The 27,816-nt window shown below is 39.8% G+C and overlaps 1 protein-coding gene across 1 annotated transcript; it reads left to right on the top strand.

Moving 5' to 3' along the window:
- The first annotated feature begins 4,121 nt into the window (after positions 1 to 4,121).
- Positions 4,122 to 27,816, top strand: GLO1 (glyoxalase I). Its single transcript, XM_002926775.4, has 6 exons — positions 4,122 to 4,296; positions 18,565 to 18,647; positions 21,431 to 21,571; positions 22,405 to 22,472; positions 23,144 to 23,233; positions 26,347 to 27,816. The coding sequence occupies exons 1-6, from the start codon at positions 4,213 to 4,215 to the stop codon at positions 26,433 to 26,435; spliced, it is 555 nt and encodes a 184-aa protein (XP_002926821.1). The 5' UTR covers positions 4,122 to 4,212; the 3' UTR covers positions 26,436 to 27,816.

Here is a 27,816-nt window from a genome sequence, read left to right as displayed (position 1 = left end):
TTTATTTTAAATAAACTCTACACCCAACATGGGACTCGAACTCACGACTCCAAGATGAAGAGTCACATGCTCTACTGACTAAGCCAGCCAGGTGCCCCTGAATTTCTGTCATTTTAAGCCATCATGGTTCTGATAGCATGTTATGTCAACTGTAGGAAACTAATAAGCCTTCAACCTAAAAATGAAACACTGCTGAACCCTATTTAGAATTTGTATCTTCTCAAATAGTGACCATTCTACACTACTCCTTCCCATTATTGCTGTCTTTCCTTTTATTTCTCTATGTGGTGCTTCTTACTTTTAAGTTTCTGAAATTATCTTATATAATATTTAAGATATACAGAGAAACATAAAGAATAATACAATTATTCATTTATCCAACATCAGCTATAGTTATGAAACAATGTCAAAATATTTCAGTTCCTGGTATATCCCTCCCCTCTTCTCCTCTACCGTCTCTTAGGGGAAATCATGTTCCTGAATGTGGACTTGTTTATTCCCTGGCATCTCCTGATCCCATTACTAGAAGTGTGTTTAGCCCCAAGAAATACATTACATTGTTGCACAATTTAAAACTTTGCAAAAATGGTGTTGTACCACATGGATTCTTTTGCAACTTTTAGTTATTTCATTTCTATTTGTGAGATTTATCCATGTTGGAATATGTTCCTCTAATTCATTCATTTTCACTTATGTATAGCATTCTGCTGCATGAAAATAACACTATTTTCTTGCTTTTGGACACTTAGGCTTTATCAATTTTTCTCTATTCAAACCATGTCTCTTAGAGTATAGGCACAATAATCCTCTAGGATATATGATTATTCATGGATCCTACAATGTACTATCTGCAGCTTCACTGGATATTGTCATATTATTTGACAGTTTAGGTTTACACCAGCAAATGTGTATGAATTTCAGTTGTTCTATATTCCCATCAACACAGACCTTAAATTTTTAAATCCTTGTCAATCTGAAAAGCATCTCATTTTTTTAAAAGATTTATTTATTTATTTTAGAGGGGGGATGGGCACCAGGAGAGGGAGAGGGAGAAGCCTCAAGCAGACTCCCTGCTGAGCACGGAGACCAACTCGTGAATTCATAAAGATATTCTCCGCTATTTTGTTCTTTATGTTTTTAAGTTTTACTTTTTTACTTTTATTTTTAATACACTTGGACTTGTGTTTTTCTTTATGGTATGAAATAGAGGATTATTTTCTTTTTTTCATAGAGATAAACTATGGTGTCCTAGCCCCCATTCATTGAAAAATTGATCTTTTCACCACTGATCTGCAGTACTAGCTCTATCTATATCAAGTTTTTGGATGTGTGTGTGTATTACTTGTATATTGTTGCACAACAAATTACCCCAAAACTTAGCATCTAAAATCAACAAAAATTTGTTATCTGATAGTTTCTGTGGGTTAGGAATCTGGGAATGACCTAGATGGATAATTCTGGCTCAACGTTTCTCACAAGGTCAAAATTAAGGGGTCAACTAGGGCAGCAGTTACCTCAAAGTTGTATTGGGACAGCACCCACTTCTAAGCTTACACGTGTGGCTGTTGACAGACCTCAGGTCCTTACTGGCTGTTGACAAGGAACAATTAGTTCCTTGCCACATGAGTCTCTCCATGGTGTTGCTCACAATGTGGCAGCTTGATTACCCTCTGAGTGAGAGATCGGAGAAAAATAAAGTGAGAAAGAGCTCCAAGACAAGAACCACTATATAATCTAATCTCAGAAGTGATACCCCATCGCTTCTGTCATATTCTATTCTTCAGAAGTGAGTCACTAAATCCATACTCAGGACGAGGGGGTAACACAAGAGTGTGAACAGCTGGAGGTAGGGATTATTGGTGCCATCTCAGAGCTGCCTACCACAGTTTCCATTTATTGGTTTATACCTACCAGTGTCATTACCACACTGTCTTACTGTAGCTTATAGCAAATCTTATTATCTAGAAGGGTAGGTTCCCTACTTATTTATTCTTCAAATGTGTTCTGCTTATTTGGGGATCTAAAAATAGAATCTAGGGGCGCCTGGGTGGCTCAGCCAGTTAAGTGTCTGTTTTCAGCTCTGGTCATGATCCAAGGGTCCCGGGATCAAGTCCCGCATCAGGCTCCCTGCTCAGTGGGAAGCCTGCTTCTCCCTCTTCTTCTCCCTCTGCCACTGCCCCTGCTTGTGCTCTTTGTCTCTCTCTCTCAGATCAATCAATAAATAAAATCTCTAAAAATAAGTAAATAAATATAGAATCTAGAACCAGCTTATTCAGCTCAATGAAAACCCATCACTATTTTTATTAAAAATGCATTACATTAATAGATTCATTTGAAAATTAATGAATATTTTATGATATTGAGTCTTCCCATACACTTATACAGTTTATCTCTCATATATTGTGGGAAGTTCACCAGAGGGTTAGAGAAAAGAACAGTTAGGATATCTTTTCAGTAAAATATCTCAGCCAAATTTCTTTTGTCTGGGCTTCCTATGGAAAAATTCAGTGGTAATGCACCATGTACGGAGGGTTTGTGTTGCCTCCATTCCTGGGTCTATTTCCATGTTGAAGTTCGGTGGGTCCATTACACTGCGTACTCTCTTCGTATAAGAACAGCATCCCTCTTCTTTTGGGGAGCTGCTGCTTCTCCCACTTCAGCTAGGGTTCTCACCCTGGCTGCCAATCGCAGTGCCCAGAGCACAAGAGTAGCACAGGTCCTAATCTAAGCCAACCATAGCTCCTCCCTGGATTTTATCAAACTGGAATTCAGGGAAGTGGTCCCTCCCTCTCAGGTGAGCGGCTGAGAGGCTGAGAGCTCCACGTTTCGAGACTGGTGAAGTAAGTCTGCCTGACAAAATGAGGTCGAGATGAAGAAAGAAGCTGAGATGAGAGATGGAGACTTCCTGGTGGTGGCCCATTGCCTGGTGCTAGATGTTTGGTGCCAGGGTGCGTCCCTGTCCTTCTTCAGTTTGATTAGTGAGCCAAATAAACTCCCCTTTTGCCCAACTTCTTGCAACCACAATTCCTAACATGCGTCTATCTTCTTGCTAATTTACATAGACCCTGCCATTCACTGAAAAACTCTTTGTCAAATCTCATTCCTCATTAATTTATTAAAGCCATTTTCTTTCTTTTTTTTACCATTTCATTTTTTTATCATAATAATATTTTTTATTATCTTATGTTAGTCACCATACAGTACATCCCTGGTTTTTGATGTAAAGTTCGATGATTCATTAGTTGCATATAACACCCAGTGCACCGTGCAATACGTGCCCTCCTTACTACCTATCACCGGTCTATCCCATTCCCCCACTCCCCTCCCCTCTGAAGCCCTCAGTTTGTTTCTCAGAGTCCATAGTCTCTCATGCTTCATTCCCCCTTCTGATTACCCCCCCCCACTTTCTTTTAAAGCCCTTTTCTAAATTATGTGTACACCAATTATGATCGTTTAGTCTAACAATAGGAAATATGTAGGGAGCATGTACTATGTGCCAGGCATCAAAGAACGGTGTTAACTAAGTCTTCCAATGAACACAATTGAAATTTGTGCCTTAGCAAAATTAATGTAAAATATAAGTAGTGAAACCGTGACGTAAATCTCATTTGAACCTGACCAAAATCCTGCAAGGAAGCTCAGAGAGGGGTCAGTAATTACTCCATACTTCTATAACGAATAAATAGTGGAACCAAAATTTGAACCTGGATTCTTAACTAAGTCAGAGTTGTTTTAATTATCCTGTACCGCTTAAACTGAGAAAATACTTTTGAATCCTTATATTTTAAAAAGGATAGCTCCCAATTCTCTTTCCATCAGGTTCTAATTTCCTACCAAGCTGCAGCAGTGAGTTATGGGTGCTTCCTGAACTTTAACATTAAACACAAAATTAGGTCAACAAGCAATATAGAGAAATCACGCTTTCCAGTCGGCGTGATTTTTTGTGTCTCCCCCCGCACCCCCCTCAAGCGCAAGGCACCTTGGGAGCTGTAGTCTTGGGACACAGAGTCCCGCGGCCGGAGGCGCTGACTCACTGGGACCCAATCAGCAGAGAGCCAACTTGCTCTCCGCGGAGCGATTGGCTGGAAATCAGCGGCCGCCCTCCCCGCTGCGCCCTCCCCGCGTCGCGAGTAAACGCCGCACAGGGGCCGGGAAGCGTGTGGGTGCTTGCCGTCTTCTTGGGACCGTCGTTGGTGAAACGGCAGTGCGGCCATGGCAGAACTGCAGCCCGCATCCAGCGGCCTCACTGACGAGGCTGCTCTCGGTTGTTGCTCCGACCCGGATCCCAGCACCAAGGTGGGCGCAGAATCTACTTCTCCCGAGTAGCGGCTCCGCAGGGCGCAGCTGGGGCCTCCGGGGGGAGCACATCCCCCGCTCAGCCAGGCCCGGCTCTGGCTGGGTTCGAACCCCATCCGGCCGCCGCTGCAGCTCCGGCCGCTTGGGGCGAACCAGAGTGGGCCAGATGAAGGGCTAGTGGTGTCCAATAGGGGATCGTGAGAGGATCCATTTCCCCAGAGACTGCGACCCTGCTTGCATTAACTTGTTTATTTTGGGACGGTAACTGGAAGCCCCGGCCAACCCCGAATCAGATCCCTTGTCTGTGGTGTGCGTGTTCCCCGATTGAATAGCTATGGCGGATGAGAGCAGCTTCAGAACTCCCAGTCCAGGTTCGAAGGTCTCTATCCATGCCGGCCCCTCCCAGCCTACTCTGGCCGCAGGCTTAACTCCTTCAAACTTATCGGATTTCTGCGAGTTTAACCGCGCCCCAAAGTTCGCTTTTGCTTGGTTTTTATGGTTGCTCACGGCCACGCTTCTTCTCTCCCTGTGCTTGGTGGTCCCCAGGAGAGATGACAGTAATCGTGAAGCTTAGATCCAAAGGGAATCTTGGAAATTCCTTCACCGACCCTCTCATTGCTGCTGAGATCCATAGAGGAGTGACCTGTTGGATCCCTCCGCTTACTTAACATGTCTGCACTGAGTCAGTGTAACTCACTCAGGTGTGGTGCCTCCACGTTGGCAAGATTTGACACAGCAGCCGCTTGGGGGGTTTATTCCAGTGTAGTCGTCAGTGTCAGTAAACGCCTTTGTATTTTTTTCCACTAGATTGGGGAATTTCTAAATTTCTTCAGGATTGAATATGTATCGATGAGTTTGCCCCCTGCTTGCTCTTTGCCTTCAGGGTGAAGAGTCAGACACCTCTGATTGCTAATGCCTTTGACTGGCACCTGGTCCTTAGGAAAAATAATCACTGCAAAGTTATGGGGGAAGAAAGAAAGAAAGAGAAAAAGAGAGAAAGAGAAAGAAAGAAAGAAAAGAAAACTATATTTCCTTCACTCATTTCACTTGTATACCTTCATATAGTATTATTAATATTATGTAGTATAAATACCTAGTTATTTCACATAATATAAACTGAGTCATTCAATATAAGTTAATTTCCTAGATAACTGGGGATTTTATGTACTGGGCTATTTAAAAAGATTTCAGAGATATCTTTATAAAATTTGTTAAATACATTTTCTTTCATTCTTAATTTACATTACACATCATTGAAATTTCTTTTGGTTATATGGAGTAATTACTTAAAATCAGTAATTTTTGGCCCTGAAATACCATGTGGGGGACATAAAATGGATATGCAGTAGCAGTTGGTATACCTTGAGTGTGCCAGGCCCTGGGTTGTTGTTTGAAGTACATTACTTAATTTAATCCTCACAATAACCCTATGAAGAAGGCATAATTATTGTCTCTATTTTACAAATAAGGAGACTCCAGAATAGAAGTATTGAGTAACTTGAGTAACTTGTCCAGAGAGGTGCCTGCATTTTCAATCTCCACCCTTATTCTGCTTCTGGAGAACTGACTTCAGCAGTAATTTTGGAACTTAGCATAAAGAAGAGTAAAAAGACCTAAGTGAATTAAATTCAGTCCGATGGCTGATCACCTGCTATATATATACAGACCATGGTACGTGTGGGGGCTACTGGGATGAACAAGATGAGGTCACTTCACCGAAAGGGCACCAACTCTAACATAACACAGAGCTGGGTTTAATGTGCTGTTGAAATTATAGAGCACCCCAGGAGCGCAAGAGGTAGAAATTTTTGAAGGTAGCGTCTGTGGCATGGTATATACATGGGGTGTTTGACATCTGAATACCTACACTTGAATCCCCAGATCCATCATTGGCTGCAGTGATCTTAGCAGGGCACTGGGCCTGAGTTTGTAAAAGCAATATGAAGAGATCTGCAAGGAAGATAAAATGTATTATTGTTCTCTAAACTATGAAAGGTGATACAATTCAACTGTGGGGATCAGGGAGTACATCAACCAGAAGGTGGGGGTGGGCCTAGGTCTTGAAAGATGGATGGGGTTCCAAAATCATCTGGGAGACAGAGTTACATGGGAGTGGCCATTCTAGGTGGAGGAAAGATCTGAGCAAAAATGTGTGATGGCAGAAAGTTGCAGTGCAGGCATGTTCTGGAGAGATATTTTTGGTTGAAGTTCAGGTTATCTAAGCAGTGGAGCTGTGGTGGAAAAGGCTAGAATGGGGGGCTGGAGCCTCACTCTCATGGAGAGAGCTTTGAATGTCACATCTAAGGAAGCTGGGTATAAATAAGTAGTAGGGAATCATTCAGGGTTTCAGAGCATTTTGTAGAGTAGATTGGAGGGATCCAGGCCTGGAGGTGATGAGGACACCTGAAAGGTTCTTCCAGAAGATGAAATAAGTGATGAGGGCCTGGTTTGGAAGGAGAGGGTAGTGGTGGTAGAATGTCAGCTTGCCTGTTGTTTGCATCTTTGTCATGAAGGCAGGCCGGGGAATGTACAGCCACACCACATCTTGGGTAGTCTTATTGGCCAGCTGTCTTCATGAGGCCAAATACTTCTTTTCCCAAGTGATAATCTCCTGAAATTAATTATTTTTACTGTCTCTATCAGTGTCCTTTAATGTAATAATTTGGAGTCCCATCCCATCTGAGTGGTAGGTGATAGGGTCAGGGAAAACTCTGAGTGCTGGTGACACTTAATCTGCGTTTTACCAAATACAAAGGAAGCGGATGCAAGGGTAGGTGGAAGAGAGAATGGAAAGGAGGAAGGAAGGGAATGGCTAGATGGATGAATGACTGTTTTAGGCAGAGAGAATCAGTAAATATAAAAAGCACAGTGACATCAGAGAACTGATGCAGGAATCTACAGATAACACGAGACTGAAGTTGTGGGCAGTGGGAATTGAGGCGAAGGTACGCAAGACAATCAGGGTACTAAAAGAAAATATGAGCACCCCTGACCCCATTATGTTTGTTTCTCTCACCCTGTAAAGATTTCTATTTGGTAAATATATTTTGTAATATATATGTTTTATTAGTACATTTGTACATGCATATAATTAAAATAAATACATATTTATTGGGGGGTACATGCTCTCTCCTTTAACTGTACCAAAAACAGTAGAAATGACCAGTTTAGGGGGATGGTAACAAATGATGAGTTAGAGAAGTATGCAATAACCATATGTGCTTGCTTTGGGGACTTTTATTTTATTTTATGTATTTATTTGACAGAGAGAGAGAGTGTGTGCAGGGGGAGGGGGAAGGAGCAGAGGGACAGGGAGAGGGAGAGAATCCCAAGCAAACTCACCCTGAGCATGGAGCCTGATGCAGGGCTTGATCTCACAACCCTGAGATCATGACCTGAGCCAAAACCAAGAGTCAGATGCTTAACCTACTGAGGTGCNAGCGGAGGAGCCTGATGTGGGGCTCGATCCCAGAACTCCGGGATCACGCCCTGAGCTGAAGGCAGACGCTTAACCGCTGTGCCACCCAGGCACCCCACCTGAAGTAATGATTTTTAATCCAGAAATGACACAATTGGGTTTTCAGTATAGAAAGATCACTCTGGTACTTTATGGAAAGGTCAGTGGATTGCATCTGGGTAAGCCCACAAGAAGCAGAGACCAGGGAGGCTAGGACAGTCATCCAGGGAGGTAGTAGTGAGGACTTGAACAAGGTAGCGCTCATTAGAAAGGCAAGGAGGAAGATTCCAGAGGGATTTAAGCAGTCAGGTTGATAGGACACTTGGACTGGATTAGGGAGAAGTGGGGAGGGAGAAATCTAGGAAGACTCCGGGTTTCTGACTTGTCCTGACAAGAGACTCCAGAGACACTGTGTGAAGCACTTTCATGCATTATCCCATATACTTTGGAACTCAACCCTATGAGCTGAGAACTATAATTATCCCCATTCTAAAGATGTGAAAACTAAGGTTCAAGAAAAGTAATGATTTACTAAAGGTAATGGGGGTAGAGGCAGCATTTGAACCATATTGCCTCTCAAGAATTATTTCTCTCACACTTGTGTGTTTTCTCCCCCTTTTCATGAGATTTTAAAGGCCTCGTGATCCTGAGGGCTTCTAGGACTTTCCTGTTTCTTTTCTCTGTTGTAAGAGTAGTCTGGCATATGTGTTGCCTAATATCAAGGTAATTTTTTAAATAAAAACAATTTCCTTTGTGTCTCCTAGCAATTTCTGCCACCCTTATCTGTAGGGTGAGTATACTTGAAGTATGTCTTTGGCTGTCGTGTTACAGAGTGGCAGGGAAGAAACCACATGAAACCAATTTAGATAAGATAGAATAAATGTAAAGGGAGTGGCTGAATTATTTTCAGGAACAATTTATCACATTCTGACATAGGTTGAATCAGGCAAATAACACTAGGAGGAGGAAGATAGTGAAGAAAAAAAAAATATCAAACCATCTTGTGTATCAACCATGTGCTCCAGCTATTACATAGAAAACAAATTTGTTCCCCTCAGATACGCTTGTATTTCCAAAAGGGTTTTCACTGATGGTAATTGTGACTTCAAAAAGTCAGGGAAAAACAAAACTTGATCCATTTTGTCTTATAGCAGATATGATACCTAGGGGTGAAGAGTATAGCCCTGAACCCTTTGATGAGAATGAGACATTTGGTTAATTCTAGCTGTTTCCCAAGAAACAAAAATAGTGTTTGTTGCTTAGCAGTATTACTTATGATAAAAATAATTTGATTGGTAAATTGCATCTAGAGAGGGAGAATTATCAATACCTAATAGGAAGTCATAGCTTTGGGCTTCCCTGAATGTAGTAGCTCTTTAACTGTCTGCTGTGGAGATTCTGGAGGCTGTGCCCAGTGTTTGCTACCAGAGATACTGGTTCCTGTAGTACACAAGAGTTTCTAGACCAGGGTGATTCCTGCTTCTACCCAGTGCAGATCTTCTCCGTGCCTCTGAGCTGTACAGACTTCAGTAAGTTCTCCTGCTGAAGAGGGACACCTAGCCCTGCTCTGTTGGCAAGCTGTGTTTTTCTGACTGAAACCCTTTCAGTCTGTGGTTGTCCTGTGAGTCTGAATGTTGAGTTGAAGACTCTCTGCTGGGGGTGATGCAACACTTTTGGAAATTCATTGGGAAAGAGAGTTGATGGGCTCCAGTGGGAGTTGGCCTCACTGTTATTAAGCCCAAAACACACACCTTAGGCAAAGAAATCTTAACATTTCTGAAAATTTAGCTAATGCAAGTTTGAAACTTCTCTTGTCTGAAGACTGAACGTGATAGAGGCAATGGAGATCTTGATTTTTATTTTGAGTAAGATGGAATATCTCACAGAGCTCCTAGGCAACAGTTCCGGAGAAATGAGTGTCTTCTTCATTAGAAAGAGATGTATGGTGACCAAACATACCCCGTTGTTGGGGCAGTTGTATAAAATCCATTTGGAGACTTTTTCTGGGAACATGGAGTACACATACTTTTCTCTATTCCTCCTGCTAGGTACAGCTAAACACTCTGGACATTTTATATAAAATAAACATAGGAAGACAACTGAAAGGTGGAGAGAAGAAGGCAGACGAGCGAGGGCCTTGAGACCCTAGGAGCGACATGGTGGCGAGCTTCCCTGAGTTTTGTTTTTGCCTCATTTAGCTCAGACTTGGGGCTATAGAAATGTCAGTGGACGCAGACAAACAAAACCAAACCCAGTGGAAACCTGCTCTCTATTCACAGGACCAGGAAATAGGCACTCTTTCCTGATGAGGCAGAAAACTTTTAGGCAATAACAGCTCTACTACAACCAGACACCACAGAAAAAACTGGCTTCATCCCTGCCTATGCCTGCAAAGGCTGCATGGGGAGCCTAATCTTCCACTGAACAGGCCGCAATGAGGTGCCCACCCTCCCCCTGCCAGGGTGGGATCAGTGAAGGTTGAATAGGAGGCCATGACTTTCATCTCACCAGACAGTAACAAGCTTTCCCCACTTGCTGTATTAATGGAGAAACATGAGGAGCCTGAAATTCTACCCCACCCAGCAGTAGTAGTATATTTTAAGACAATATAAATGGGAGAGAGTAAAGGGATGTAAAGAGAGGTGAGGTTTCTGTACTTCACTCAAATTGATAAAACGATGATACCAACTGACTGTGGTAACATATATGTAATTGAACACTTAGAGCAACCTAGAGAATGCCTAGAGAAAGCTGTACAAAGTACATGAAGAAATGCCACAGATAAGTCAACATGAAATTATAAAAAAAGTTCCAGTAACCCACAGGAAGGCAAAGAAAAAATTAACAGAAAACAAAACAAAAATAAATAAAATAGCCAACTTAAGCCCTAGTATTTCAATAATTACATTAGGTATAAATGACCAATTAAAGTGGTGTATTTAAAACATGAGTGGATTTAAAAACATGCCCCAACTTATCTATGTATGAGGTGATGGATATTAACATGTTGTGGTAATCATTTCACAACATACATGAGTCAAGTTATTAGGTTGTATAATTTAAACTTAATACAGTGCTGTATGTTAATTATATCTCAATATAACAAATAAAAGAAAATGAAAACATGCCTCAAATATATGCTGTCTGCATGAAACTCACTTCAAATATAGTACTAGGGGCAAGTTAAAACGATGGACTAAGATTATTATGGAAACATTAATCAAAAGAAAGGAATGGCTGTATTCATACCCAATAAAGTAGACTCCAGAGCAAAGAAAATTATCATAGGTAGAGAAGTATATTTATATAATGCTAAAAGGATCAGTTGACCAAGAAGACATAGCAGTCCTAAATGTGTGTGCACTAAAAAACAGCTGCAAAAAAAAAAAAAATGAAGCAAAAACTGATCTGATGGAAAGGAGAAATAGAATAGTCCACATTTATAGTTGGAGATTTCAGTACTCCTCTCTCAACAATTGATTATGTTAGACAGATTAGGAAGGATGTAGACAAACCCTACAACATCATCAGTAAACAAGATCTGATCAACCTTTCAAGAATACTCCACCGGGTAACAGCAGAATACGCTTTTGTTTCCAGTGCCCGTAGAATATATACCAAGACAGACCATATCATGGGCCCCAAAACCAACTTCAACAAATTTAATATTATTGAAATAATACAGAGTGCTTTCTTTGACCACAATAGAATCAAACTAGAAATCAGCAGCAGAAACATAACAGGAAAATCTCCAAACACTTGGAAACTAAATAATACTTTTCTAAATAATTCATGGATCAAGAGGAGGTCTCAAGGGAAATTAAAAAAAAAATGGATTGAATGAAAATGAGAAAGGAATCTCAGCTAAGACAGTTCTAAGAGGGAAATTTGTATTACTAAATGCATACATTAGAAAGAGAAGTCTCAAATCAGTAATTCAGGTTCCTTCCTCAAGAACCTAGAAGAAGAGCAGAATATCCCAAAAGGAGCAGAAGGAAGGAAATAATAAAAAGCAGAAATCATTGAAATTAAAAACAGAAAATAGAGAAAATCAGTGAAACAAAGCTGGTTCTTTCAGGAAAAAAAAAAACAATGGAATTGATAGACTTGTAGCAACACTGACAAAATAAAAGAGAAGACACAAATTACTGGTATTAGGAATGAAATAGGGAATACCAGTACAGACTGCAGATGTCAGAAAGATAATAAGGGAATGTTAAAAACAACTCTGTACACGTAAATTTGGCAGTTTACATGAAGTGGACCAATTCCTTGAAAAACACAAAGCACCATAACCTACCCATATGAAATAAATAATGTGAATAGCTTTATAACATGAGGAAATTGAATTCATAATTAAGAACTTTCCAAAAAAGATGTCTTGAGGCCCAGATGATTTCACTGGAGAATTCTTGCAAACATTAAAGAAAAATTAACATCAATTCTATATAATCCCTTTAAACATTGAAGAGGAGGGAACGCTTCCTGATTCATTTTTTTTTTGTACTTTTTTTCAAATTTTTATTTAATTTCTAGTTAACATATAGTGTAATGTTTTCAGGAGTATAAATTAGTAATTCATCACTTGCATATAACACCAAGTGCTCATCATAACAAGTGCCCTCCTTAACACCTGTCACCCATTTAGCCCATCCCCCACCCACCTCCCTCCATCGACCCTAAGTTTGTTCTCTATCTGACTCATTTTATAAAGCTACTATTACTCCGATACCAAAAACCAGATAAAGGTAGTACAAAAAACGAAAATTACTAATATCTCTTATGAATATAGAAGTAAAAATCCTTGACAAAATATTAGCACATGAATAATCTAGCAATATATAAAAAAATTCACCATGATATGCAAAACTGGGTTAGTATCAAAAAATCAATCAAAGTAATCCATTATATTAGAAGCTAAAGAAGAAAAATCCCATGATCACGTTAATTGATGCAGAAAAGACATTTGACAAAATTCAACACCATCCATGTTTAAATTTTTTTTTCCAGGAAAAAAGTATGAATGGAGGGGAACTATGCAACTTGATAAAGATCACCTGTAAAAAATTTACGTTATACTTAATGGTGGTGCTTTTGCCCTAATTTGGGGGAACATGACAAGGATGTTTGTTCTTACCACCCTTATTCAGAATAGTGCTAGAAGTTCTAGCCAGTGCAGTAACGTAAGAAAAGGAAGTAACAGTCATACAGATTGGAAGAAATAAAACTGACCCTGTTTGCAGAGGACATGATTGTACATAGGAAATCCTAAGGAATCTACAAAAAGTGAGTTTATTGAAGTTGCAGGACCAGAAGATAAACATATAAAAATCAATTCTATTTCTGTATACTAGCAGGAAACACATGAGCACCAAGATTAAAAATATAATTGCCCAATAAAATCTCTTAGATATAAATCCACCATATACAGGACTTACATGCTGAAAATTACACAGTACTGATAAAGATTTAAATAGACATACTGTGTTCATCATTGGAAGAGTCAGAATGGTAAAGATGTCAATTCTCCACAAATTGGTATACATGTTTAACACACACCTTTTTTTCAGTGGGTAAGGTTATTCTAAAACTTCTGCGAAAAGCACGTAAGCTAGAATTACTAAATTTTGAAAAGAATGAAGTGGAAGGAATTAGTCTATCTGACTTTATGACTTACTGTATAGCTACAGTAATCGCTGTGTTGTGGTATTGGCAGAGAAGACACAGATTAGTGCAACAAAATAGAGAACCCAGAAATAGACCCACACTGATACACCCTACAGATTTTCAGCAAAGATGTGAACACAGTTCAATGGAGAAAGGATAGGCTTTTCAAGAAATTGTGCTGCAGCAACTGAACGTCCATAGGCAAAAAAATAAAAAAATAAAAAAATGAAGATTCACCCAAGTCTCACAACACCAAAAACCCCATTTAGAGGTGCTCAAAGGGACCTTGGCCCTTTCGTTCACATCCCTGTTGCACCTTTATAGTTTTGTCAGGATGATACTGCAGAAACGTAAGATGTGCACTAGAAACATCCTTGATTATACCATTAAAGTTTTTCCAAGGTAGTTTTGAGCTAATTAAATTTGGATAATGCTCTCCCAAAGCCTGATTATTTCTATCACGCTTTTTATAAGGCAAAGGAGCAAATCTTTGTTACCTAGTACCCATCCCAGAAAACCCAAAGATAGTTTAGTCATAAAAGACGGCTTTCATTGTCCAAATTTAGAGTGTGAAAAGGAAAGACAAAGTTAAGAATTGTCTGATGAGACAGGACATGAGTGTAAGTCCTACTTTTTTTTTTTTTTAAAGATTTTATTTATTTATTCGATAGACAGCCAGCGAGCGAGGGAACACAAGCAGGGGGAGTGGGAGAGGAAGAGGCAGGCTCATAGCGGAGGAGCCTGATGTGGGGCTCAATCCCATAACACCGGGATCATGCCCTGAGCCGAAGGCAGACGCTTAACCGCTGTGCCACCCAGGTGCCCCAAGTCCTACTTTTTTAAACACAAGATATATTTATTTTAAATAATATTTTAGAACCGTAGCAATAAACTGTCATTTTTAGGGACTTTTTGAGGAAGGATCATTCAAGTGTTTACCAGAAGTGCAGAGTTGACAGAATATGTTAGTGATAGAAAGCAAACTATTAGCATGGAATAACTTGAGCATTTTTATAAAAAGCAAGCCCTGCTTGTTTTTTATATCATCCAAATAACATTTTTGTAGCAAAGGATTTATAAGCCTGTTTTTTATTAATAAATCCACTAATATTGAATATACCTTTAATTTTTTTCACCGTGTATAAATTTATTTTAAGGTTAAAAATGGCATTAGAGTATGTATTTCTTCTTTTTTTTTTTAAGATTTTATTTGACAGAGAGCACAAGCAGGGGGAGCAGCAGAGGGAGAGGAAGAAGCAGACTCCCTACTGAGCAGGGAGGAGGACATGGGGCTTGATCCCAGGACCCTGGGATCATGACCTGAGCCAAAGGCAGACACTTAACCGACTGAGCCACGCAGGCTTCCCTAGAGTGTGTATTTCATCTATACATTTACTTGGAATTAATCTGTTTATTATATTGCATCTTCTCAGTTGGAACAATGCTGTATTTTTCCACTTTTTTCTATCTTAAAAACTCTTTTTCCTGCTTTATTGAGATATAATCAACATATAACAATGTATAATAAGTTTAGGGTGTACAACGTGTTGATTTGATATACGTATACTGCAAAATGACTACCACAGTAAGGTTAGTTAATGTATTGATCACTTAACATTGTACTTTTTTTATGTGTATGTGCTGACAGCTTTTAGGATCTGCTGTCTTAACAACTCTCAAGTATACATACAATACGGTATTGTTAACTTTATGTATAGACTTTTTTTTTTTTTAAGATTTTATTTATTTATTTGACAGAGAGAGAGAGAGCACAAGCAGGAGGAGCAGCCTTGGGGGAGGGAGAAGAAGGCTCCCCGATGAGCAGGGAACCTGACCCCGGGTTCAGTCCCAGGACCCTGGGATCATGACCTGAGCTGAAGGCAGACACTTAACAGACTGAGCTACCCAGGCACCCCACTATGTATAGCCTTTTAAAAGTTCATTTTAATATTCATTTATATGTATGTAGTTAGATAGTTTTTGTACATAGCCATGTTAATAGATAATAAAATTAAAGGCTTAACATTACTTTTAGGATGTAATTAATCTGAAGAGCATATTAAATAAACCATACATATATGTATCTTTTTAAACTTAATATACCATGTGAATGCCCCCTGCCATTTAATATACCTCTAAAGCAGCATTTTAAATGTATTCACAATATTCTGTTATACCTGTGTCATTATTTATTTCTTTGTTGTTAGAGGCAGTTTAGCCAAGGTGGTTGAAAGCAAGGACTTTGGAACCAAACTGCTTGGGGTGGAATTTTTTCTCTGACACTTACTCTCTCAGCCGTAAAGTGGGGATGGTAATAATACATATCCCATAGGGTTGTTGTGAAGATTATTTGAGTTGATTTCTAGAAATCACTGAGAACAGTGTCTGGCACACAGTTGATATGTAAGTGTGATGTTTTTTTTATGGTAATGTTGGATGCAGCTTGATTGGAAAGAAAAATCATAGTGAAAGCTCATTTACTCATTCAGCAAATATTTAGTGGGTATCTACTCTGTGCAAGATTCTGTTCTGAGGTGCATCCGTAAGCAGAACAAACACTCCTGTCCTTATGGAGTTTATATTCTAATGGGGGATGGAAAACAACAAAAGGTAAATATAGTAAATAGCATATTGAATGGTGACAAGTACTATAGAAAAAGAAAATGAAAAAAAGGGGTAAGTGGAGAGTTATGGTGGTCAGTGAAGGCCTCATTGGGAAGACGACATTGGAGCAGAGTTAAAAAGATTAGAAGTGACTCGGGGGAGGTGCGCCCGGCTGGCTCAGTCAGTTAGAGCCTGCAACTCTTGATCTCAGGATCATGAGTTCAAGCCTCATATTGGGTGTGGAGCCTTCTTGCAAATAAAGATTAAAAAAAGGAAGTGGCTCTGGGCAAAGAGCCTTCCAGCAGAGGCCCTAGGGTGAGCTGAAGACTACAGTGGAGCTGAGTGAGTCGGCCGGAGGAGGGGTGAGCAAGGCAACCAGGGCCAACCATAGAGGGCCATTGTAGGGACTTCAGCTTTGACTGAGTGAAATGGGGAGCCTTCTCAGGGTTTTTGAGCAAAGAGTGATCTGAATTAACTTTAAAAGATTTCCCCAAGAATAGATTGTAGGGGACAAGGTAAGAGAGAAAAGTACCAACCAGGCTGGGTGGGAGGTGGGGTAGCTGGGATCAGGGTGCTAGCAGGGGTGATGAGAAGGGTAGGGTCAAAGAATTTGGGAAATTAGCTTTCTTGTGTCCAAAAAAAGGAGTGTTTTGCTGATAGAATTGACAACTAATAGCTTAATGGTGAGTGAGGGGACAAAAAAATTCATTAAAAGGGTAAAATAAAAACAGGAGTTCCAGGGACCATCTCAATATAGGGACAGGTAGTAGTAAATGTACCAGGAACTCCTATAGAAATGTCCCCGAATCATCAAAATAAGTAAATTCTGCACATTTTTAAAGCAGATAAATAGATAGCTGAGGGTTTGTGTAGGCAATAGTAACTAATATTTTTCAGATAGTTTTAAACACTTGAAAAACCTGTGTCTAGATCCCACCTACCTGACCAAAGTTCAAACAATGCCTTGTTTTAATCTGCACTAAACAAGAATATGAAGTAGAATTGGTTTTGCTGCAGTTTGATCTCCCTTCATTGCAATCACAGGGTGACTTTTTAGGTGCTTTTGCTGTTTTGTCCAATGGGGAAAACCAAGGCCTCATTGTGAGCTCCAGGCCAGTACCTGGATGTCAGGAGCTGCTTTTCCTTTTTTAAAGCTGCTTGCCGAAACTAAAACCTTTAGGAGTGCAGGACCTGCCTGAGGAAAGCAATCCAAGTATTTTGGAAACATGTCATTTCCGAGCCATCTGCCTTATGTGTGGTTATAAGCTGTGAATGAAGAATCAAATTATTATATTCATTAAGATCTACTTATTAAGATACAGTAGTTTTTAGGCTAGTTTTGTTTTAAGTGAGGATTTTAATGCTTAAAATAAGAGTACATTTTGGTCACTTAAAATTTTAACAAAATAGAGAAACACTTTGTGATGATGCTGAATGAATAAAAATACATTTGTGTTTTCTATGATGTGAGTGATAGGGGAGAGATATCTATGTGTCTGCAAAGGGAGAGTTCAGAATTTTCAGGCCTGTTTTGTCAAGCTGTTGGGTGTAATAAGAAAACAGTCTGTCAGGAAGCACAAATGTAGTTCACGGACTCATGGTTTGGAAGGCGTCTCTGGTAGAAAAAGACCTGAACTTAGAACCAGAGGCTGGGACAATTAATCACCTCAGGTGTGTTTCTTATCTATAAAATGGGGCTATTAATACCTATGGATAGTAATACTTCTTCATAATTACTGTACCGAATGAAGGCAAAGTAGTATTATTAATGCTATTAATAATCTTAACTCCATGAATTGAAATACTCTACCCTTTCTCAGTGAAGTCAAGCCTTTCGTTTCTTGATTTGTAAATTGGACAATTTCACAATGGTGTTAGAGATAGTAACTTTTTACCCTTTCAGTTATTTAGGAGTCCACGGTCTTGTGAGTAATCTCTTGCTGTGGTTACCAGTAAAGAGTTCTGGAAAGACATTTATGAATTCATTTAACACATTTTACAGTAATTGAATTCTTTATTTGTAATATCACTATCTTATCTTGGGTCATCCAAAAGCCAACTGGACATAAGGATTTGATTGTAAGTAGTTTATTTGGGAGGTAATCAGAGAAAGTTATATGGAGTGGGAACAGAGGCAAAAAAAAGTATGTAGAAGTGTATTACCATTGAGGGCAACCGGACTTTAATCCTGCAGGGAAGTCTCTGAGAGACTGTGTGGAACGTGCTGTAGAATTGTCCCACAAAGGGCCAAGGGAGCCAGGGTTTTCATCCACTGTTGGTTGAGGGTCATTGGGAAGGTGTGAACTCCCTGGCACTGCAGGGGCTTGCTCTTGTGACCAGGAAACATCCTTGGGCAGAGAGTTGTAGGAAGTGTTAGTGGTAGGTGTGGGGACCAGGCAAGGCTGAGGGGACAAAGTTGGTTTCTTCTGAAACATTGTGTTGTTACACAGGCAGACTGTCTTCTGCAATAGAAAGCACAGTTAATGTTGGTAACAAGTGCCAGGTGTCACACCTGTTTAATGTGCACTGTTTCTCCTTAGGATTTTCTGTTGCAGCAGACCATGCTACGAATTAAGGATCCTAAGAAGTCATTGGATTTTTATACTAGAATTCTTGGGATGACGTAAGTAAACTATTTATTGGCACCTGTAATGTTTAAATGCATAGCTTAGCAAATATAGGGAATGTTTCCGGATCTATTTAAAAAATGGATTTACTTTTCTTCAGAAATCACAGAAGTCCTTTCGGCCAGGTGTCTGGGGCTAGGCTCGCTGGCTGAGTACTTGGGTGTTCTCTCCCTCCCTTCTCTCTAAGAGTTGTTTAATCTGTAATGTGTTCAAATCCTTTTAATGTTATGGCCTCTTATTTACTTTGGAAAAGATACAGTTATAAAGATGCATAAAAATGAATGAGTTTACCTAAAATTTGCCATCTGTCTCATTTTATAGGATGTATTCTCTTTTGCTGAACAGGTAATATCCACTGATCTTGTAATCCTTTTTTTTTTTTTTAAAGATTTTATTTATTTATTCGACAGAGGTAGAGACAGCCACCAAGAGAGGGAACACAAGCAGGGGGAGGAAGAGGCAGGCTCATAGCAGAGGAGCCTGATGTGGGGCCCGATCCCATAACGCCAAGATCACGCCCTGAGCCGAAGGCAGACGCTTAACCACTGTGCCACCCAGGCGCCCCTGATCTTGTAATCCTTAAAGCGTATTTGTTTATTTTTCTTGATTTGTTTCCGTAAATAACATGAGGGGTTTTTGTTTGTTTCTGACAATATAGATACATAAAGAATAAAATTAAATGATTTTAAATTGGCTGCCTGGATAACCTCCATTGACTATGAGAGAAAAATTCAAGTAATACAGTATATATTTGTTTAGAAAATCTGACCAGTTTAGAAAAATACAAAATAAAAGTGGTCGCCTCCCTTTTCCAGTCCTTGTCCCCAAAGATAACTGCGGTTAATAGTTTCTTGTAATTCTTTCCAGAAAAAGTAGTTTAGCAAATGTTTACAGCATGTTTTAAAAAGAGTGAAAACAAATACATTGAACAAGGTCTTTGCCAGGCACTTTACATGTTTTTCATTCAGTCTCCACAGTAGCTCATGAAATAGTTTATTTACCGTTTTACAGAGTAAGGAAGAAACCAGAGTTTAGAGACATTAAGTTACTAGCCCCAAATGCCACAGTGAGCACATGGCAGAGTGATAATTTGAATCCAGATCTGATTAACTCCAGTGTTGACCTTGTTTTTCAAGAGCCCCCAAACAGGGTGCAGCTTGACGTTATACTGAAAGATGTGCTCACTGAGAAGAGCAGGTGACAGCAGGTTCATTTGCTCCTGCTCCCACCTGATTGGAGTGTAAGGCTTGCACAGTCTGCTGTAGTAGGTGCAGAGATGGTTTCTCATGACTGGAGTATTTGAGGTGCTCGATGCTTTATTATAAACATGTTAGAGTAAATTGTATTTGTGGTAAGTCAGTGCTGGGTCCCAGTGGGCCAAGGTGTATTACGTAGCAGTGATAATTAAAAGATTTGAAATAGAGCTTAGAAACTTTCCATTTGCTAGGTAGGCTTCAACCATTCTCTCTTATTGATTATGAATAAGGTCAGCTTTGAGCATTTAGCCCTCAATAATCTAAATAAAATTTTATTGTGTTCATCTTCATTCTACCCTACTCCTTGCAAAATAATGGTGTACTCTTTAAATTCAGTTTATAGGCCACGACTTCGACTATCTTGTGGGGGAGGGGCAGCGGGCAAGGGAGAGAGAGTATCTCTTTTTTTTTTTTTTTAAGATTTTATTTATTTATTCGACAGAGATAGAGACAGCCAGCGAGAGGGAACACAAGCAGGGGGAGTGGGAGAGGAAGAAGCAGGCTCATAGCAGAAGAGCCTGATGTGGGGCTCAATCGCAGAACGCTGGGATCACGCCCTAAGCCAAAGGCAGACGCTCAACCGCTGTGCCACCCAGGCGCCCCAGAGAGAGAGTATCTTAAGCAGGCTCCATACCCAGTGTATGGGCTCCATCTCCCGACCCTGAGATCATGACCTGAGCTGAAATCAAGAGTCAGATGCTTAACCGACTGAGCCCCCTAGGCACCCCTTCAGCTATCTTTTTTAAAACTTTAGGATTGGTAATTCATTCACTCTTTGTGTCTTCTCAGTCTCTTCCTTTCCAGTGGCTCTTTTCCCTCAACCTACAAACAAGCTGAAGTCTTTATTCTAGCATAATTCTTGCCGGCTTTCCCATCATCACCGATCATCTATATAGGTCAACCATGCTTGCTCACCTCCCCTTGTCCATCAGGGTGGTCCAGCTTCTGCTGCACCATGCTGCTGAAACTGCCCTCAGGACCTTTCCATATCTAGTCACCTGTTCAGTCTTAATGCTGTGTGACCTTTCTGTAGTATTTCATATGGTTAACCACTGTATCGTTGACATTCACATCTTCTGTGATATTCATCTGTCCTTCCTTCTCTCTTACCACCGATCCTCACTGTCTTTTCCTAGGAGTTTTGGCATGGTAAGATATTTTATTTAACTGAGTGCCATGTATCTGAAAGAACAATAAGGTAATACATTGTATTGTTCACCAAAAATGGACAAAACTTTCTTTTAAAGATAGCTTTTGCCATTTATAAACAAGTACCATAATTCCAGCTAAATTTCATAATATTTGAAGAATTGAATTATCAAAGTTTGTTTTGTAAAAACTTCATTTCACTGATATTTACAGATGAATAGGTTTTTTTTAATAGGATATTTTCATTGATTTCCCCCACTCTTCCTATTAAATAGGCTTGTATTCTTAGTAGAACTTGAATATTGTCGTGTTGATTTTAATATGAATCAACTTTTCCTGTTGTTAATTGATTTAGGCTTTTTGTTTAATTTCAGGCTACTCCAAAAATTAGATTTTCCCACTATGAAATTCTCACTCTATTTCTTGGCTTATGAGGAAAAAAATGACATCCCAAAAGATAAAGATGAAAAAGTAGCGTGGGTATTCTCCAGGAAAGCTACCCTTGAACTGACACAGTGAGTATGAGTTTTTATGTTTCTATATAGTCTACATTTTTATAAACCTCTTTTCCTTACTTACAGCTTGATTCAAACCTGGTCTACCTAATCGCTTTGCATTTGTAACAGCTTGAGTCTTTCATGATGGATCTTTGGTCTTTGTACTGTTCTGATGCATAGTTAGGGGCAAGTGAGATCATTATCTTTTGGATAGAGACTAAGACAGAATTGGCAAGATACTTGCCAAACGATAGCTAATGAATGTAGACACTCCCAGAACTAAGGTCTTCATAATTCCAGCATTTTAGGACTGTTGTTTTTATGCTTTATGTTGTTTCTGTGTCCTTTGGAACAACTAACAAAAGAGCATTTATATCAGGGTGTGTGAGTTAGTGTGTCCCTTATTCTAAACAGCTCTGGAATCAGACAGACCTAGACATGAGTGTTGGCTCTGATGATAGCTCGGGGACCCTGAACACGTTCTGTTGCCTCCTTAAGTGGCATTCTCATTGATAAGAATGAATGGAGACTCCACTCTTGGCCCATGGAGCTGTTTGGAATATTTAATGAGATCCTCAGATAAATTAAGTATCCTCTGTGAAGTACAAGAAACGACAGTTGCTACTGTTATCATAATTGTTACCCAGATGCTTGATTTTATCATCTCCCCAGTCTAATTAAAATCATATTTTTCTGTAGTTGAAACCTTAATATTTACAGTAGCAAAGATGAAACCAAGTACATGAACTTGTATACATACATGCTAAGATTTCAAAGAGTGTTGCACTTTTTTCTTTTTAGAACATCTGTTCTACAGGTCACTTGTAATTCTGTTTCCCTCCCTTCTGTAGCAATTGGGGCACGGAAGTTGATGAGTCTCAGAGTTACCACAGCGGCAACTCAGACCCTCGAGGGTTCGGTACGTTGGCCTCTTCCTATGTGGTACCCATGGGTTTGTGTGATTTGTGCACTGGGTACTGATGAAGAATAATTAACTTCTTTGGAATATGGTTGTTTTAATTTTCTATGAAAAATTCGATGTAGGAGTTAATTTCATAGTCTCCATCTAAACCCTACATTTACTCTCTCACAAAAGTGAAATCACTTTTCAGTCTTAGTATTCTATTTCCAGTAGACTTTTTAATTTAAAAAACAAAAACTGTGGTTGATAATAATTCCCATTTCTGCTGGCACACACTTCTGCCCTGATCTAGAATCTCTCAGTCAAGATGATAGGATGGCAGGCTTAAACTGGCTGCCAAATATTCAGTGGCCACAACAAACCTATTAAGTATGAGTAAATGATTACTTTTTCTTGATAGTTTTTCTTAACAGATTGAACTATACATGAGCCCAATATTGGGGTTATTTTAAAGAATTTTTAACTCAGAGCTACTAGTTAGCTTACTATACACAGCCAGTTAGATTCTTGGTCTTTAATACAAGTTTTGAACTTACTTGATTCAGTCAGTTTTCAGGTGCCTTATGTTTTGAAATAAACTCGTTTTGGAAGCTAGTTGTGGCCCCTGGATACCCTGCAGTAATTATTTCTTCCTTCTGTCTGCCTTGTTTTGGGGGTGGCCACCTAAGGTCACATTGGAATCGCTGTTCCTGATGTACATGGTGCTTGTAAAAGATTTGAAGAACTGGGAGTCAAATTTGTGAAGAAGCCTGATGATGGTGAGTCTGCTGCTTGTTTTCTCCCGGTTTCTGTTCAGTTACGAAGCAACCACAGAAGGTACTGTTGTAATCAATCCCTCTGGTTGCAAGTAACTTTGAAGAAGTCTGCTTCAGAGAGCTTAAGGAAAACAGAGGGAATATTGGAAGAAGACCCGGGTGTCTTAGGGAACTAAAACAGCAAGTGGGGCGGCTTCACAAGGGACTAGCCACAGAGTCTGGGGAGCCATCTCCCACCCTTTGGCCTTACCATATTCTCTCACTGGCCACTGTTTTTCACTATTTCAGGGTGTATCTAGCCACCCCAAAATTAAATTCCTTAAAGCCTATGTTATCTGATTTAAATATAACGACACCACATCTCCTTAGTTAATAAATGGCTGGTCTTTCATTTTTATTTTTCGATAGCCTTTGTGAGTCCTTATGTTTTAGGTATATACCTAGTAATAGTATATATCTAGATTTTGTTGGATTTACATGCATTATAATAATTTTACTTAGATCTGTTTGTGCCAGCATATTATTTCAATTTTATTTGAAACATTTCACATTTCCTTTTAATCCTTTTTTTCGTTGAAGAGATGTGATATCCAGATACCCTCCCAGACCGGGATACTGCTGATTTATTTTTCCTTGTTCTTTGGCCTTGGCTTTTATTTTTGTTATTTATTATTTATTTTTAAGTTATCCCCACCCGGCCTGGGGCTCAAGCTTGGAATCCCGAGATCAAGAGTTGCACGCTCTACCAACTGAGCCAGCTGGGTGCCCTGGCCTTGACTTTTTTATTTTATTTTTTTAAATATATATATTGAAGTCCTTTTTTCTGTGTATCTCTTGCAGCATCTTTTGGGTTTTTCTGTCCCTCTTTCAAGTATCTCAACCAAAACTATTTTTGAGAGGGTGTGTGAGGCAGAACTTTTGAGGCTTTGTGTGCCTCAGATCCGTAACTTTGTATATGAATGACAGTTTTGTTGAGTATAAAATCTTAGGTTTATTTTCCTTTGATCTTGAAAATACAACTCCATGGTCTTATTTTTTCTATCCAGTGTTGCTATTGAAATATCTGCTGATTCAGGTTCTCTTCTATTTTGTTTTGGAAGCTTTTGTTATATTTATTTCTTTGTTCTTTTTCTAGGGAGCTTTCCTCACACTAGCATACCAGTTAGCTAATTTTTCCTCAGATGTATCTGTTCTGATAGTCATCTTTTGTGTTCTCATCTATTGTATTCTTTTTTTTTTTTTAAGATTTTATTTATTTATTTGACAGAGAGAGACAGCCAGCGAGAGAGGGAACACAAGCAGGGGGAGTGGGAGAGGAAGAAGCAGGCTCATAGCGGAGAAGCCTGATGTGGGGCTCTATCCCATAACGCCAGGATCACGCCCTGAGCCGAAGGCAGACGCTTAACGACTGAGCCACCTATGTGCCCCTCATCTATTGTATTCTTAATTGCAGCTGTTACAATTTTGATCCCTAGTTTTCGCTCAGTTCCTTAAGTATTTTCTTGTTCTTGTTTCATATTGGCTATAGTTCATACTATTCGTCAGTTTTACATGTTTTAATAGCACTTGGTCTGTTGGTTTAATATGTGTTCTTCTGTTTCAGTCTATAACCGACTGTTAATGGCGATATTCCTGAAGTTCTTGTTGCTTTGATCTCTGAGGAGTTGCTGTCATTGCAACTGTTACTACTCCGGGGCGTCAGGCAGTGTGAACGGGGGAGGCTCGACCCCAGTCTTTAACAGCCCCCATGCTCTCAGGGAGATGGTCTGGGCAGAGATGCCTAGGCACCTGAAAATGAGAGTTAAACACCTTGCAGTCTGCAGAACAGCTCTCCAGTCAACATCTTCTTCCCCTCTGCCCCTCAGAGGGAATGAGTCCTTCGGAGATGGTTATTCCCTGACCCTGATTGTGTGGAAGGTGGAGGCCGGGGAGATCGGTTGGTTCTTGTGTGTTTTTGTCCCTTCCTCACAGGCGTTAGACTTCTGTACTGCCCTTATTTACTCCTGAGGACTTTGGACCCAGGAACCAGGCGTTTGAACTTCTCCAGTGTGGGGGCAGGAGCGGACGCCCAAGGCACTGGGAGGAGCAAGAGCCAAACTGACAAAACCCCTTCTGTTTATTCTCCCACAGCCGTGAGGGGCCGCCTTCTGGTCCAGGCCACAGCTATCCATTCCCACAGGGACCACATGAAAACAGTCACCCCACTCCTACTTGTTCCTCTTCCCAGTCATCATACCAGTTCTCACTTTTTTTTTCCCCCATTTTCCATATATGTGCTTCTTCGGTTGATCCTGGGGAAAAGAGCCAGAGAGAGATTGGAGTCAAACTAATTTAGCATCTTGGTCCCAAAACATTGCTGAGGTCACATTTTTCCATTTAAGCAAATAACTCTACTACTAGACCTACTAGCCTCTCAATCCCAGTTATGAATTCCTGGAGAAAGACTGATGGACAGAGCTCGAGTGACCTACAGTAGTGTTTAAAGAGTTTGTTATGACCCAAGCGTCTGGGTCTTTTGGCTGTGTGGGTATGCCATGCCACCTGCTCGACACCTCCCTGTTTTCTTTTCCTCTTTAAAGTAAGACAATCTCAGGGCACCTGGGTGGCTCAGTTAGCTAAGCATCTGACTCTTAGTTTTGGCTCAGGTCATGATCTCAGAGTCCTGGGATCGAGCCCCGCATCAGGCTCTGTGCTGAGGATGGAGTCTGCTTGACATTCTCTCCCTCTCCTCTGCCCCTCCCCCTGCTTGCTCTCTTTTTGTCTCTCTCTCAAATAATAAATTAAGTCTTAAAAAAATAAAATAAGACCATCTCTATGACTACTCAACAAGTAGCATGAAATGTATCATGAAGGTGAAGTAAAAATCCGATGCCTAAAGCTGCAGCCAGTACACGGTTTATTTAGGGGAGTTGGCTCCCAGCTGTGTGTCAAAGATACTGTGCTAGTCATTCTGAAAAGCATGCATTTGGGCAACGCTGACAGTGGAATTGTCTAAAGTTAAAACTAGAAACAAAATAATGTACTTGGCTAAAATACAAATTAAAATTTGGATCAATAAAAAATATTCTAAATTTTTAAAAGGTCTCTTTTATAATGGAATTCATCTCATCTTACAGGTAAAATGAAAGGCCTGGCATTTATTCAAGATCCCGATGGCTACTGGATTGAAATTTTGAATCCTAACAAAATGACAACTATTATTTAGTTCTGTGAGAATACTGCTTTGCAATTTCAGTGAAGACCTCGTGGGAGGTAAAAAAGGAAATGGTGTGATTCAAGATATTCAGATAATAGAAACATCTAGGACTGAAGAATTATTGTCCCAATTCAGATTATTCTGAAGTCCATTCCCCTTTCCTATTTCAGCTATGTTTTTCACCTAACTGTTCAGTCATTGTGGTTTTAAAGTAGTGCTTTGTCTTATGTCCTTGAATGTAGTTAAATAACTTTGCTTTGTTAGGTAATAATTAGAACAGTATCCTTCAGAGGCTGCATTTGCCTTCTTTCTCCTAAATGATTTCTCTACAAGTCTGCCTTTGAATCATCATTCTCAAAAAAAAAAAAAAAAAATTAGCAAATTTCCGTTGTGATTACCTTCTGGGCTTTCAGTTTCTCAGAAATAACTTTTCACAATGAAAAGTAAAGAACACTGAACAAAAATGAAACTTGATGTATATTTCAAATAGTATAAAGTGTTTCTTTTACAAAAGAGAAGGTAGTCTTGGGAGCAAGTCAGAATGAGACTGACAAGGATGTTGATAGAAAAACTAATTTCTTCTTACTTACGAAGTACTTTCAGAGTTCAAGGACTAACCTCTTACTGGGTATGCAGACACTGGGCGAGGCTGTCACATACTGTGTCTCATGTAATCTTCCCAGCTGTCCTCTATCCTGTGAGAAAGAAGGCCGACTAGACATGTAAAGTAAGTTTAATGAATTAAGGCAATATAAATAGGCTCAAGTACTTGAGATCTGATTCTCATTTGTAGTATTTAGATTGTACTTCCAAAATTAGTACCTCATAAGACCCCCTCCACTCGCCCCTGCTGTGAAAACCTTCGGTGGGTTTGAACGTTGTCCTCTCAGCAGTAGGGGCTGAGCACCACGGAGAGGGCAGGAGCAGTGGATGAAGTCTGCAGCACACAACTGTTCTGGGGACACCTGCTTATTCCTGGGCAAGCCGTGCCTGTGTTACTCATGAAGAGCCCCTACCCCAAGGTCTTCCTGATGCCAGTAAACATTTAGGATAAATGATGTTCAGCAATAGCATTACTTAGTTATCAGAAATCAGCTCAGTGGTCTTCCTTGCCATGATTGATTTTTGATGAGTATTAAAAAATCAAACTGGTTTTGACAATCTCATGGTCCAGAGAAATAAGAACACCCAGTTTGTGGCTTACCTAACATTTAGATTTTCTGTAGACTCTAGTGGAAGACCTTTGGATAGGCTGTGCTGACTGTGCTTACGTTGCTGGAAGCACTTGACATTTCCTTTTTGGATGGAATGCATTATGTGGGCAATTCAAACAAATAGCAGTACTTACAGACGAAAATAAAATAAAATTTCAAATAAGACTGTGTTTAAA

Source organism: Ailuropoda melanoleuca, chromosome 5, assembly GCF_002007445.2.
Source record: "Ailuropoda melanoleuca isolate Jingjing chromosome 5, ASM200744v2, whole genome shotgun sequence".
In the NCBI taxonomy this organism is placed as follows: Eukaryota; Metazoa; Chordata; class Mammalia; order Carnivora; family Ursidae; genus Ailuropoda; species Ailuropoda melanoleuca.
The sequence above is the reverse complement of the archived record's forward strand: the minus strand, read 5'-3'. Positions and strand labels throughout refer to the sequence as shown.